The sequence below is a fragment of the Babesia bovis genome, chromosome 3 (genome assembly GCF_000165395.2).
Source record: "Babesia bovis T2Bo chromosome 3, whole genome shotgun sequence".
In the NCBI taxonomy this organism is placed as follows: Eukaryota; Apicomplexa; class Aconoidasida; order Piroplasmida; family Babesiidae; genus Babesia; species Babesia bovis.
Window position 1 is genome coordinate 2,163,780 of NC_010575.1, and position 14,237 is coordinate 2,178,016.

Genomic DNA, 14,237 nt, shown 5'->3' on the forward strand with positions numbered 1-14,237 from the left:
CCACTTTTAGGACGCGCCACGCTATATTTAGCTTTGGTTTATATACTTTTAGATATGTGTATATGTTTTACTATCCTCCGCGCAATCTCAGTACCATGTGTATAACTGCGTTGTTCTGTGCAGGATGTCCCTGGTGTGTATGTGTGTTACCTGTATATTGTATTCTGCCAGTGTCTTGTGGTCCTGTAGCATCTTACCCTGGTATATTATCCTTTGCTGGTCTACTGGTAGTTTTTGCTTTTTACTTAACTTCTTCTTGAACTCCAATACTGTGTCGTTAGGGTCTACCTCTACTTCTATTTTTTGGCCTGTGTATTGTCTGGATTGTATCCTAGAACTTACCTAGCATCGTCTGTACTTGTACTGTCATACCACCCCTAAGGGGCACTAACATGTCCACAGTGGGCTGTATATATGACTGGAATCTGTTATTATAGCATACCTCAACCAGTTGATCACAGTGATCCAGCCTTTCTCCGCGTGAGTATAGTCCCACCGGGACTCCATATTGCCGTTCTAGCTTTTTAGCAAGGTCACCTGCTGTCTTGATTCCATTTTTCGGTACATAAGCACTGCCTATAAGCCATGAATGGGTCTATGTAATGTTTGGGTTATACAGAGGAGTATATTGATCAGAAGGAGTAACATAGAATCCAGGTCATATATGATATAGACACCGTCGGCATTTCCACGTGATTTAACCTACCATTCAGTGTTCTGACATGGATGTGCTTATCGTTGTTTTTGGCACCAGTTGTTATCTGGGCTACCAGGAGTAGTATTAGGACCGGAGTCATTTACTATAAAAACACCCAGCCTTCTATGAATGTGTTGTGACAATCGACTGGAAGGCTATGTGATATACACTGTGTATATATAAAACATGAGGTGAGTTATAGTGTGCTAGAAAGAGGTTATGTTTGAGTTATTAGACTCGAAGTGAGTATCATGATTAATCCAACGTTATACTGGGGAGTGTGTAAGGGCTTCCCAGAGTCTAGTCGATAGACCTACATGATATATATTATGAAGACACCATTCTGGTGTGTACGTTCTGGTTTATAGCAAAGAATCTGATGAAATTCAATACATTAATCACCTTTTTTCTATGCTCCACAAAATATTACGCGTCCTTCTAGTTACTAATTCACTAGTGGGGTGCAGACAACGTTCAGTGGGAGTGACCTATTGACTTGTGTGATCACTTTATCCGCCATCTACATATTTACCATGGAGAACAAAACTAGTTTCGTCACTGACTTCCTCATGGGTGGTGTGTCCGCCGCTGTTTCTAAAACTGCGGTGGCACCCATTGAGCGCGTGAAGATGCTTATCCAGACCCAGGACACAATTCCCGAAATCAAGAGTGGAAAATTGCCACGTTACACTGGTATTGTGAACTGTTTCGGTCGTGTTTGTGCGGAGCAGGGTGTATCTTCTTTATGGAGGGGCAACATGGCTAATGTGATTCGTTACTTCCCAACTCAGGCCTTCAACTTCGCCTTTAAGGACTTTTTCAAGACCCTGTTCCCCAAGTACAACCAGAAGACTGAATTTTGGAAGTTTTTCGCTGCTAACGTTGCTTCTGGTGGTCTTGCTGGTGCCAGTTCTTTGATGATTGTGTACCCACTTGACTTTGCAAGGACTCGTCTTGCCAGTGATGTTCGTAAGGAGGGCCAGCGTGAGTTCACAGGTTTGTTGGACTGTTTGATGAAGATTAAGCGTTCCACTGGTTTCATGTCGCTGTACAAGGGTTTCAGCATATCTGTGACTGGTATCATTGTTTACCGTGGTACCTACTTTGGTATGTACGACTCTGCTAAGGCTGTGTTGTATGGTGATGACAAGAACGTCAGTTTGTTCTTCAAGTGGTTCGTTGCTCAGACTGTCACCATCAACGCTGGTTTGGCTTCATACCCCTTTGACACCGTTCGTCGTCGTATGATGATGATGTCTGGTAAGAAGCAGACTTCTGAGATTATGTACACGAGCTCCTTGGACTGCTTCCGCAAGATTTTAAAGAATGAGGGTGTCAACGGTTTCTTCAAGGGTGCCTTTGCTAACATTCTGCGTGGTTTTGGTGGTGCCCTGGTCTTGGTTCTTTACGACGAGCTTAAAAAGTTTGTCCACTAGACATATCCTACGTAGCACATAAATTGTTGTGTTATAATTTATGAAGTTATTTTGTTTATGACCTGTTTTGTCTAGTGCTTGGGGCGGTACACCGGTATTCCACCGTGATGGGTGTGTAGACCTGGTCACTATATAACAATGTTGCCGTCATCATCGTTGCTCCAGGATCATATGGATGTTTACGAGCCCATTGGGGATGATTTGCCGGAACGTGAGAATAGGTTAAAGCTACAGGATTTATACCAACGTTTCTGTGCATTCCTTCGTAGAGGAAGTGCTTTTGTACATCTATGTACAGCAGCTGCTGTATTTCTGTTTGCATTCGGTATATTCGCGGTTATTGGTAAATCTAGTGGCCCTAGTGACTGGGAGATTGCTATTCGCAATGAGCTTTTACATCGCAACTTTGAGAATCACGCTACTGTTCTGGGTGAGTACTCCGAGGACCCGGCTGCCATAATCGTTGAGGCACTCAAACGTGACCAGGTACTGATTGGTGCTTCCACTGCAGTAGAGCTCTATATCCAATTCAATGACTTTAACCGTGACTTCAAACGCCATGATAATAGCATATCTGAGAAAATCGAACGTTTTGCTACATTCTACCGGAATGTTACACGGATCCGGGAGTTCAATATGAATGTCCACAAAACATATACTATGAAAATCAATCAATTTGCGGACATGACACCTGAACAGTTCATGTCACTCCAGGGTACCCGAGCGTCAAAGATACGAGTTAGTAAAGGGATACCCGATTCACAAGTGGCGGCTGTGGGTAACCAAAAAGGACCTAATTTGAAATCTGAGGTTAGGCAAACTGGGAATCGATTTGCCGACATATCACCGGAGGACTTCATTGATCTACGTAAAGACAATTACATGACCCCTGTTAAAGACCAGGGTAATTGCGGATCATGCTGGGCATTCTCTCTCATTGGTGTCGCCGAGCCGTTTTTTAAACACAAGCGGGACATTGACGTTGTGCTAAGTGAACAGAATCTAGTGGACTGTGTGAAGGAGTGCCATGGATGTGATTATGGCAATTCCTACTTTGCCTACGAATACATACGTGACCATGGTGTATACCGGTTGGCATCATATCCATACACCGCCAAGAGCGGACCCTGTGTGGAACCGTTGAACGAACCCAGGTTAACTATATCACGGTTTGGCCTATCGGAAAACCCGGATTTACCACAATTATTAAAGCAGTATGGACCCCTAACTGTATACGTAGCTGTTAACGTAGATTGGCAGTTCTACAGTTCGGGTATCCTTGACAGCTGCGCTGATGAAATAAATCACGCAGTGGTACTTGCAGGGGTAGGTCAAGATGATGACGGACCCTTCTGGCTAATTAAAAACTCCTGGGGAACCTCTTGGGGCGAGGAAGGCTATGTTAGACTCGCGCGTGGAAGCAGCGCTTTTGACAACGAGTGTGGCCTGGCCCACATGGCCCTGTATGCGAGCGCCTAGGCTCGTTGAGTCAGCCTGACGCACGTTGTACGTGCGTATACATACTCCATAATTAATGATAAATCGAATTACATAAATTATACAGCGTGTATTCCAAAAGGAGGGTCTTATTTTTGTGTGCTGTCACGTCGGTCGGGCGGCAGTTGTATGCAGTTAGTACTAGAAAATGCTCTGACAGCCCTTATTCACAACAGAAGGCTTCATATATCAATTAGTGACACGTTGCGCTAGTGGTTTCGATAATAGGCAATACACACACCGTCTTCCTGAGACCGCGGCGCCATGTCCAGTGAGGAGGACCGCCTAGCGCAGTTCAAAACGCTGCGGCGCATTGGCGCCGGGCGTTTTGGCGAAGTGTACCAGGTCCAGCATAAGGTAAATTAGTTTTTGTTTTCACGAAAGCCCTACAGGTTACTGGAGAGCTCTTTTGCTGGAAGGTTGTATCTTACAAAGGGCTAAGTGAGAAGGAAAAGGAGCAGTTAGTTATGGAAGTCAACGTTATGAGGGATCTAAAGCACCCAAACATCGTTAGATACGTGGATCGAGTTGTGGATCGCCAGAAACACCTGCTGTACATCATCATGGAATACTGTGACTCCGGGGATCTAGGTGAAAATATGCGCCAGTTCCACAAGCATTATGTAAATGTGAACGAGCAGGTTATATTCGACATTGCACTTCAATTACTATTCGCTCTGGCCTACTGCCACAACTCGTCACTTGGACCTAAGCAGGGTCGTATACTCCATAGGGACCTGAAACCACAGAACATATTCCTACATTCAAACCACAAGGCACAGAACCGCAATGGGTATGTATGCAAGATTGGTGATTTGGGGTTATGCAGGAGCATTGGTATGGAATCATTTGCCCATTCATGTGTGGGAACTCCGTACTATTGGTGCCCTGAGATATTGTTATCTCAATCTAAGAACTACGATGACAAGATGGACATGTGGGCCTTGGGGATTGTTCTCTATGAACTATCCTATGGGAAGACACCGTTCCACAAGGCGACTACTTTAGCTGAATTGGCACAACTCATGAAGAACGGTGTACCTTTACCGTTACCCGGTAGGAGCAGGCAGTTGAACACTTTGTTGTATGCCCTGTTACAACAGGACCCTTCCAGGCGCGCTAGCGCGGTACAGTGCCTTGGACTCAGTATATGGGACGGACCTGTATACGATTGGTTCTGGGCTACCGTCAATGAGCGCGACCGAGAAAAGATATACTACAACATAGTACGCAGGGGCAACCATCGCTTGGAGCCTATAAGCCAACCATCTATTGACTTTGGTAATCCGGAAGCGCCTCAGTTGCGGACACCGGTTAACCCTAGGCACGCTGCCTTCGAGCAGCGTGCCACTACCGACTTTATGGATTCAGAATCCGATCCCGTGGACATGGATTCCACCCCGAGGCCTGATAACGATGCGGTTACAACATCGGTGTCAACGGGACTATCACATTTAGAGGCCGATATCGCATTTTACCATCGTGCTGCAAACCCAGTAACGCCAAAGAGCACGGAGCTGCTTTCGCAGTTCCTTCCATTGGGTGAGCAGGGTATGTCACTGGGTGACAAGGATAGTGACGCTCCCAGTTCAGGCCGTCGCCGAAGGCAAATACCACCACCAAGCGACGAGCCTGTTTCTTCACTAAGGCAACGTTTGTATGCAGAACGGGTTTCACAACAGTACCCAAGTACGCCTACGAAGCCACGTTACCTAACTCGAGCTGTTAAGCGCCGTGAGGAGCAGTCACTCTACACCCACGCCAGTGAGGATACCATGTCTGTGGACTCTAACGCAACTACATGTGTACGCCATCCGGATAGCTACCGGGCACAGTTTACCGGGAGAACCGTTCCTGCATTCGGGTCATCCACGGTACAACAGCCACACACCCTGGCGAAGGAGCCCGAGAAATCAAACTCCGGAAGCATGGTATGCAGCCGGAGAAACTACATGAGTAGCAATCACACCCCCAGAGATTTCTAATATATTTTAATAATGACGAATTTATCGCTAATTCACATAGCAGAGCGCGCGAGCGAGCTTGTGTCGGAAAGTCAGCTGTACTGTGCGCTGTTACACGAACGGCTGTTTTATAGAAAGCATCCAGAGTACTTCCAGAGGTTGTCACAAAACCTGCGCAAACGCATAGACGCCGGTAATGACACAACCATCCCTTCATTGCGCCATGGAACTCTGGATTCCGAGGTGACAACGGAAAATGCAGCGGTACAAACAGAGCCAGTGTGTCCACGGAAGACTGATAACTCTAAGGAACCTGAATCGGATACATATTCGCAATCCAAACGAGCACCCATGTTATACCAGGACCTAGGATGGGACCTAGAGACTAATTTCTACTACACAATTAGACCTGGAGACTTCTCACCATTAAGTCCTGACGCCGATGTGCTGGAACGTAGTGGCAAGATAGGACTGGACTTTTGGAAATGGAATCGTGATCGCAACCCCTTGGGGTATACACCGCCACTATGTACCTGCAAGCGCATGGCGGAGCCCAAGGCATTGTTACGTAAGTACGCAACTGGTATTACTGCACCCAAGGAATTACGAGTATGTGAGAACGATGTCTGCAGGGGTCTTTTATACATACCGTACAGCATGATCGAGGTCCCGCTGAATAGAACTATCAGTAACGGTAGCGAATTTGCGAAGCAAGTGGCTGTCCCTGACGACACTGATGTGTATTGCGGTAGCATGAAGCATACACTAGTTCTCTGCACGACCTCACGTAAACACGAGGAAGAATGCCTGGAGGCAATTCGTAAGAGCAACGTCCCTCATACACTAGTGTATGACGTAAGAGCTCCAGATTTCCTGCCGTATTTCAAAAAGAGGCTGGATACCATTACTATAGCACCTTTAATGGCAGTTGAGCCCATTGACTCCGATGTGTCGGATAACGAGGATAACTACGGTTTCGGGGAATGTTTTGCCGTGAAGCATACGGAGCGGGGTTTGGTCATACACAAATATGACCCTAGTACCCAGGAACTATCGGAGATTGATCCTGCAATGCTCAAATGCTGGGCAGGTGGTGACGATGAGCTGCTACCGCAGGAGCCTGTAACCCAATTGGGGGACTACACTCTATGCGAACTTATAGAAAGCTTCTCTGGGGAGCGGCGCCCTTTAAAACTATCGCTCAGGAGGACTGTGACATTCAACAGAAGAAAGGAGTTGATCCATGACGACATTGACGTATCACCAATACGCATTAAGAGGAAGCTGTCATCCAGTGGCAGCTGTGAAATACCTGAAGTAGTTCTAGAAAATGCACATATGCATTCGGTCATCAACGCTATAGATAATATTACCCAGTGAGGTCTATGGCCCGGTGCTCGTTTCCGGAAGTATCATCGCATTTAGATTCGCATTCTGGGAGTAATGTGGTTTCATTAATTTACATACCGTCAAATGCACGGCGAATGTCGGGAATCAGCTTTTCAAGGCGCTCGACCTCGTCCATAGATAACGTCTCTAACAACACGTGGGAGCCACCCTTGACAAAGGCTAGCACTGGTGTCTCTAGGGTCTCACCCTTCCGGATGTAATGGCGACCTGAACGCTCAAAGGGCTCGATAAATCGGCGTGATACACGCCCGTTACATATGTATATTAGCTTGTTACTCTCGGGGTCCAGCTTAACCAGTGGCGAGCGTAATTGAGGAGGGTGTACTATACGCAACCAGCGTCGGAATGTTGGACGCAGCCGCTCAAAACGCCAACCGTGTTGCCGTGATCCAAGATGTAACCCACAAAGTCTTAACATCATGGGCTATGTTAATTGGTAACCACGCAGGAGTAACCAGCGGCCGCACAAAAGGTTGCCTAGACAAAGGTTACCAAGCCCTATGCGCTTTATAGAGCGGATTTCAAGCCCAGCTAGCATACATATCCTACGGAGCTGGGAATTTGTAGACAGTCAATGTGACATACCTTACGGGAACCTCCGTGCAGCCTGATCCTAGCGCTGTAGTCACCCAGAACCTCAACTGTCAGTGGTGGAATTAACTCGCCATCAAGGTATATTTCACCACGAAGAACACATAGCTTAGATTCCGTCAAAGTGTCACGGAAGCTTATATCGTAACACTCCTCGCAATCATTAAATCGATTGAATAATGAGATGTCCTGTATATCATGAAGCAATGTCTAGTAGGACATACCTCAGAGAATAAAGACAAACCACTAGCGGAGTAGTCCAAAGGGTTAATGCACAATAGTCTACGTAAACGTGATGGGTCTAGATGGCCACGTAAATCCTCTTCAGATCGATTGCTGGGAATCAATAATGACTTGGCCCATAAATCAGTCTGTAAGTAGATATAGTCACGGGACGTAGAACAAACACGTTGGGTATAAGTTGATAAGTAGCACTCTGGCTTGTGGAGCATTACACTAATGCCGCCGAGACCAGGAGCTCTTAAGAGTGATACGCATCCGGGATCCAATCCACTCTTCACTGGGATGTCGCTTTTCACGGCTGTGCCATTAAGTAATACATGGCCCTGTAATCAGTTAGAAAAGGTCCACCAAGACCAACCTTCTTTATTAAACGCTTAGCAGCTCCGCGACTGCATATACCAACACGCGCACAAAATTGCGATATGCGGATACGCATCTACAATATTAAGTCATACCCAATGCAGTATCATATAGTATTGTATGCAATACCACTGGAGTATTCCAAATGTGTAAACTAATAAGCGACCTTCTATTCACTACATGATACACACGACGTTGGACTCATGATGCAATAATCGGGTAATATCAGGATAGAGCAGATATAAAATAACTCACATAGATAATGTGAATCATTTTTTGTACCCTGGTACTACAGATCATAATTATGAGTGCCCATTGGTGTCTACATTCCCTGGGAGGAATACTCTAAATTCCATGGTAAATGCCGTACAATCGATACTCCAGTCCCTAGGAGAGCTATCAAAAAGGAAGGTTAAACGATCAGCACGTATTTGGACAACAAGGATAGAGGAGCTTGTATCTAGAAGGGAATTGATAACATCTAAACAGGCAGTAGATATCGCAAAATTGCTGGTTCAAAACCAACTGGAGTCACATAGAAAGGTTCATGAGTTGACATGTCATATAGCTCAGGTGGTACCAACGCTGGAGCGTATTGAAACCTCAGATATATACCCACTCTGCTACCTACTGGCTGCAGTGGATCTCGATGATGTATTATACAGGCTCTTGGATCGTCATTTACACTTATCGAAGGAACAGTGCATACATACACCACATGACTTTTGCGGCATTATTAAATCAGTAGCTTTAATGTCAAGTAGGCATAAGTGGCGCATGAAGCAGACTGGATACATAACAGGAGATATACCCAGTTTCACGGAGATAGTAGAAAATACTATCCACGAAGCTAATAAAAAGATACCATCATACCTACACAAAAGCGATACTGAAAGTCAAACCCTGGGTGAAATAATTGCACAAAAGGCTTTTATAGAGTATATATGGCATAAGAACACAGAGGTAGTCAATGCGCATGTGATAAACGGAGCTACGATAGGAGCCAGAGTTAGAATTGCTCAAATGCTTACGCCAGAAGCGCAGTCACTGCTACAGAATCAAATAGCAGCTGGGAGCTACCAGAGTACCCTTAGTACACTACGAGAAATACAACGTATGCGCTACCCACAGGAGTGTTATCTGCGAGATTTGTACGCCAGATTATGCGCCACTACAGGGGCGTCTACCTATATGTGCAGACAAGAGGCTATAGATACACTGGATCACTTCATAAATATGCTTAAGGACACTACACAGTCATCTTTGCTGGATTACCTCAAAGGGATACGGCGCACGGACATACTAGCTAGTAAACACCAAGCTACGCACAGGTGGAATTACCCAATCAATATCCGGAAGATATAGGCACTCTTGATGTCCAGGATGGAGGACTTCATTTCACTAGTAAGAGCTAATGCACGAGTGGCAGTGCAATTGGTGTACCATGACTACGTTATGTCCAGGCCTACAGAGTTTGACCCACATCACTCAGATACGGGAGATGTAGTCACGCACGTCCCGGTAATTAGGATATTCGGATCAACGCCAGCGGGTCAGCAGGTGTGTCTACATGTACACGGGTACCTCCCTTACTTCTATCTACAAGTACCAAAGGATAAAGATCCACATAAATTTGCTAAGAAAGTACATAGAGTACTGGAGGTAGTAGCAAGAAGAGCTGCTGCAGACAAGAAGAGCTATCGTGGCCATAAAGATAGTTCCGCAGTACATAAACCCACTGGTGATAAAGAGGCTGAGCAATTCATAACTGAGTCACAAGGTGATAAGGATGAACGACAACAGAGTACGAGACCAACTCCAGGTTCTAGTAGCCATAGTTCACAGAGAAGGCGTAATTCAAGGATACGACTAATGAGCCAATCATCACAGAGGATAGCACTACTCAGAAAACAGACAGCGGCATCAACAGCACATATACACCGAGTTGATGTAGTGGAACATCTGTTATTCTATGGCTACCATACCAAAAAGCAGAAGTTTATCAAGGTGTACCACTATAACCCGGCATATACCAAGTATCTAGCGGGATATGCATATAGCTCCGGAATTGATGGGCATTTACTGCAGCCTTATGAAGTACACATCAGCTACTTCATGCACTTCATGTCTGATTACAACCTCCGGGGAATGGACTACGTCTATTTATCCTCAGCAATCAAGATAAGGCAGCCAATACCACTGTATCCAAATTGGTCAATGCACGACCATCCACTTTGGAAACGTATATCCAACTATACAGGGAGTAACCAGGATAATACAGCCCCGATGATGGAGAAATTGATCCTCAGGAACTCACCGTCTATATTCATGTCGGAGCACAAAAAAGTGTCTAATAGCGAGCTTGAGATTGATACCCACGTAGCAAGTATACTGAATATATTTGAATGTAGTAGTGCGTTACAGGGGAATAGCCAGGACCTGACACAGCGCGAATTTGCAGTGGGAAGGTATATGGGCCCATTGGGCCAATTCATGCAATATTGGAACAGGCATTGTACTGATCTCCAAACACTATCACTGTCACCCATTGAGTCACAGGAAGAACCACCGCCAACATTTGCCTCCAAGGAGACCCTCAAGCAATTCTATGACTTTATAGAAGAACGAACTAAATGTGCTTGCAAACGAGTTGACACGGAACTTAAATATGAGGGATGTCCTAGGGAAAGAATTAAGCAAAATGAACTCATTACAGTCAGCTCCGCGTTTTTCCACTCTGATTCCCATGAACATAGAAAAACTGAGGAACATGGGTGCTATGCCTACAGATTTGCGTTACCGCTACCAAGGCTAAGTAAACAGATAAAGACTGATATCCCACCAAGTGGACATCAACAGGATTTATTCGACGTAGATGAACCAAATTCACTGTCTACTACACAGTCTTTACAGGACACCGATCCACCAATTGATATGGACCCAGCATCGGATGCAACCGGTGCCCCGGATAACTTTGAAAGCGGGATTGTAATCGATGTCATAACTGAATCTGAACCTAACAAGGTGTACCCAGATCCGCTAGTGCACAGTATACTAGCTGTCGTATACACTAAAAGGGATCATAGGTTGGTACAACGGTTCCAGGAACTTGGGTTGCCATATGCAGATGTACAAGGAGCTATTATAGTAGATCCACTAAAGTCAGGTACTAAAAAGCAAGATAGAGCTAAATTAACCGGGTTCAATAGATTTGCAATGGTGCAAAGGAAGAATATTAACATGGATACCATAGAACGTATAATTAACTCACAGAAGTATATAAACGTGGCTTATGTACAATCGGAAAGGGAGTTAATACAGGAAGTGGAAAACTTGTTTATTAAGTTTGACCCAAATATTATATATGGATACGATGTGGCACGGAGTTCAATTGGATACATACAGCACAGAGCTGCCGCAATAGGTGTGCCAGACTTCCTAGAAAGGATATCAAGAGTACCACCTAAACACGAAAGACAGATAACGGATATAACAACGATTATGACGCATCAAAATGCTAAATTAATCAAGGGCAGATATAAAAGCAGTAGCATTAAACCAGTATTTTGCCTAGGGAGACTTATATTTGACCTGGCTGATGTGGCACTGAGGGAGCTTAATCTCGCTAACTTAACACTGGAGAATATAGTCTATAACCAGTTTGATTACCTAATGCCCGTTTACAGTCAATATACGCTTAGTAAGTGGTTAACTACAAGTGTACAGCTCAATGCAAGTAATGACCCTAGTGCCACTACAGAATCTGCCCCAAAACATGGATCATACAAACCACACGCTTACAGAGCTATAAGGTACATGCTTTTCCGGAACTATGCAGTACTAGCGACTATGGATAAACTAGTGTACCTACGAAGGTATGCAACATTCTCGAAACTATATGGCCTGGATATTAAAAGTGCTATAGTACGAGGAAGCCAGTATCACGTGGAAAGCGTACTGCTCAGGTTCACCAAGTCATATGGCTACCTTTTACCATCTCCTACCCAAAGACAGGTACATGAACAAAGACCCTCCGTGGCAATACCCATTGTCATGCAACCCCAAAGTGGTTTGCACCTAGCGCCAGTTGCGATACTTGACTTCCAGTCACTGTATTCGTGCATCACGATCGCATACAATATTTGCTACAGTACTTGCCTAGGGCTGCTCAGTGTATGTTACAGGTATATATATTCACTGTTGTCAGGAACACAAGAAAAATAGCGGTAGCATTAAACTAGGTATAATGACATACTACCCAGAAGAGGGTATACTGGAGGATATTACGGAACACAGAACAGGTATGGTGAACTAGTGATCCTATATAAACAACAGATAAAGGGATTGGGGTGCACATCACGCCAAATGGAGTAATGTTTGTAGATAAACGTGTTAGGGAAGGGATATTGCCTATGATGTTGAAAGTAGTACTACAAAGCAGAAGGAAGATAAAAGAAGCTATGAAACAACCTGATATGGATGCAATCAGCTTACATAAACTAGATAGAGAGCAACATGGACTGAAGATGTTATCCAACTTATCAGTAGGGTAGGTGGACCTAAGAAGTAGCATAGCATTACCAGGCTGACTGCATCAAGCTACTCGGGAAGAATGCCATGCTCCGATCTAGCGGAGTCTGTAGTGTCCATTGCAAGAGCACTTATACTCCATTGCAGAGAAATAGTACACAATAACTTCGATGCAGAGGTTATATACGGAGATACTGACAGTATATTCATAAAGTTTCCCGGGAAAAACGTTGTAGAGGCGGAAGCTGAGGCAAAGAAAATAGCCAAAAAGATAAATGAAGCTGTACCTGAACCTATTAAAATACTGTTCCAGAAGGTATATTCACCGTGTATACTGGTTTCCAAAAAGAGATACCTAGGTTTGGCACATATAGATGGACAGGTATTCTACGATGATAAAGGTGTGGAAACAATGCGGTCTAGCGAATGCAACCTCACGAGGGCACTGCTCAAGGATGTTCTAGAATCCATCCTAAAGACAAAGTCATTAGACACAGCGTATGAACAGTTGGTCCGGGCGTTCCGCGATCTAAGCCACATGTGGACTTTGAAGGACTTTATAACATATAGGCAAGTTAGGCTGGGGACGTACAGCGAGGAGGTAACTGGGCAAGTGGGTACCCTGCCGGCAGCGGCTATTGTGGCAAAATATAAAATTGAAAAACACTACGGGGATAGAATTCTCGAAAATGAATACATACCGCATGTATTCACGCACTCGAGAATAGAACATTACAGTGGTGTGAAAGGTGGCGCCGTATACCCAAATGATGTCATTGGTATTTTCAAACCGCACGACTATATAAAGGAACGAGGATATAAGACACTGCCGCAGAATACTGTACAATCGATCATGGACCAGATTAAACAAGCTATGCCGCTACATCTAGTGGATGTTGACTACTACCTCAAGAGGCAGCTGTTTCCACCATTACAACGGATGCTTCAAGTACTGGATACAAGCCCCCAAAATGGCATTGTAAAGACACTACTGCGCAATATATACGATATAAGACATGTAGGAATAGACTGTATCCGAAGGACACATGCGAAAGTACACTTAACAGGAACTTTATGGCAATACTGCAGTAGTACTATCTCGACTGAGGATGACAGTGCATCCAGATCTGTTAAACCAGGAACAAACAGCGATACTGAAAGCACGGAATCCATTACGGATACTCCCACAACTGAATATAAGGATCAATTTTGCCAGGAATATGCACTCCAGCCACAGCAAACTCTACTGAGGACCTTGGATACACTCAATACGCTAGAGAGGAAGTTAGAGGCAATCCATAACATATGCCTAAATTGTACCGGAAGTGCTGTCGCAAGCGCATCTTGCCAAAATGCTTGGCATTGCGAGGTAAGCATACAAAATGGCATATAACATCCACAGGTGTACTTCCACAAAATAACGTATAAACGGACACTAGCACAGACACTAAGGTTATATAGAAACGTGCTGAAAATAATGTATACAACATAGTAACAAGATATAATATC

General features: G+C 44.7%; 9 protein-coding genes across 9 annotated transcripts; 6 read left to right on the top strand and 3 right to left on the bottom strand.

The window, feature by feature from the left end:
- Positions 1–10: 10 nt before the first annotated feature.
- Positions 11–923, bottom strand: BBOV_III010050 (ubiquitin family protein). The gene is made up of 5 exons (XM_001612079.2): positions 707–923; positions 443–576; positions 343–406; positions 151–308; positions 11–115 (listed from the first exon to the last, which is right to left on the bottom strand). Exons 1-5 carry the CDS (start codon positions 795–797, stop codon positions 71–73), a joined length of 492 nt encoding a protein of 163 aa, XP_001612129.1. The 5' UTR covers positions 798–923; the 3' UTR covers positions 11–70.
- A 264-nt stretch (positions 924–1,187) lies between these two features.
- Positions 1,188–2,186, top strand: BBOV_III010060 (uncharacterized protein). Its single transcript, XM_001612080.1, has one exon. The coding sequence runs from the start codon at positions 1,231–1,233 to the stop codon at positions 2,131–2,133; it is 903 nt and encodes a 300-aa protein (XP_001612130.1). The 5' UTR covers positions 1,188–1,230; the 3' UTR covers positions 2,134–2,186.
- A 102-nt stretch (positions 2,187–2,288) lies between these two features.
- Positions 2,289–3,651, top strand: BBOV_III010070 (Papain cysteine protease family protein). Its single transcript, XM_001612081.2, has one exon. It carries the CDS (start codon positions 2,305–2,307, stop codon positions 3,610–3,612), a length of 1,308 nt encoding a protein of 435 aa, XP_001612131.1. The 5' UTR covers positions 2,289–2,304; the 3' UTR covers positions 3,613–3,651.
- A 175-nt stretch (positions 3,652–3,826) lies between these two features.
- Positions 3,827–5,654, top strand: BBOV_III010080 (protein kinase domain containing protein). The gene is made up of 2 exons (XM_001612082.2): positions 3,827–3,987; positions 4,023–5,654. The coding sequence occupies exons 1-2, from the start codon at positions 3,895–3,897 to the stop codon at positions 5,613–5,615; spliced, it is 1,686 nt and encodes a 561-aa protein (XP_001612132.1). The 5' UTR covers positions 3,827–3,894; the 3' UTR covers positions 5,616–5,654.
- Positions 5,587–7,004, top strand: BBOV_III010090 (uncharacterized protein). The gene has a single exon (XM_001612083.2). The coding sequence runs from the start codon at positions 5,628–5,630 to the stop codon at positions 6,972–6,974; it is 1,347 nt and encodes a 448-aa protein (XP_001612133.2). The 5' UTR covers positions 5,587–5,627; the 3' UTR covers positions 6,975–7,004.
- BBOV_III010095 (uncharacterized protein) lies at positions 6,953–7,427 on the bottom strand. Its single transcript, XM_051767405.1, has 2 exons — positions 7,062–7,427; positions 6,953–7,028 (listed from the first exon to the last, which is right to left on the bottom strand). The coding sequence occupies exons 1-2, from the start codon at positions 7,423–7,425 to the stop codon at positions 6,964–6,966; spliced, it is 429 nt and encodes a 142-aa protein (XP_051623711.1). The 5' UTR covers positions 7,426–7,427; the 3' UTR covers positions 6,953–6,963.
- Positions 7,428–8,335, bottom strand: BBOV_III010100 (S4 domain family protein). Its single transcript, XM_051767613.1, has 5 exons — positions 8,197–8,335; positions 8,003–8,161; positions 7,820–7,966; positions 7,590–7,784; positions 7,428–7,557 (listed from the first exon to the last, which is right to left on the bottom strand). Exons 1-5 carry the CDS (start codon positions 8,272–8,274, stop codon positions 7,429–7,431), a joined length of 708 nt encoding a protein of 235 aa, XP_051623537.1. The 5' UTR covers positions 8,275–8,335; the 3' UTR covers position 7,428.
- A 161-nt stretch (positions 8,336–8,496) lies between these two features.
- On the top strand, positions 8,497–9,567 carry BBOV_III010110 (uncharacterized protein). The gene has a single exon (XM_001612085.2). The coding sequence runs from the start codon at positions 8,553–8,555 to the stop codon at positions 9,561–9,563; it is 1,011 nt and encodes a 336-aa protein (XP_001612135.1). The 5' UTR covers positions 8,497–8,552; the 3' UTR covers positions 9,564–9,567.
- On the top strand, positions 9,567–14,223 carry BBOV_III010120 (DNA polymerase B family protein). Its single transcript, XM_001612086.2, has 5 exons — positions 9,567–12,371; positions 12,406–12,499; positions 12,534–12,747; positions 12,783–14,097; positions 14,131–14,223. The coding sequence occupies exons 1-5, from the start codon at positions 9,573–9,575 to the stop codon at positions 14,218–14,220; spliced, it is 4,512 nt and encodes a 1,503-aa protein (XP_001612136.2). The 5' UTR covers positions 9,567–9,572; the 3' UTR covers positions 14,221–14,223.
- Positions 14,224–14,237: the final 14 nt, after the last annotated feature.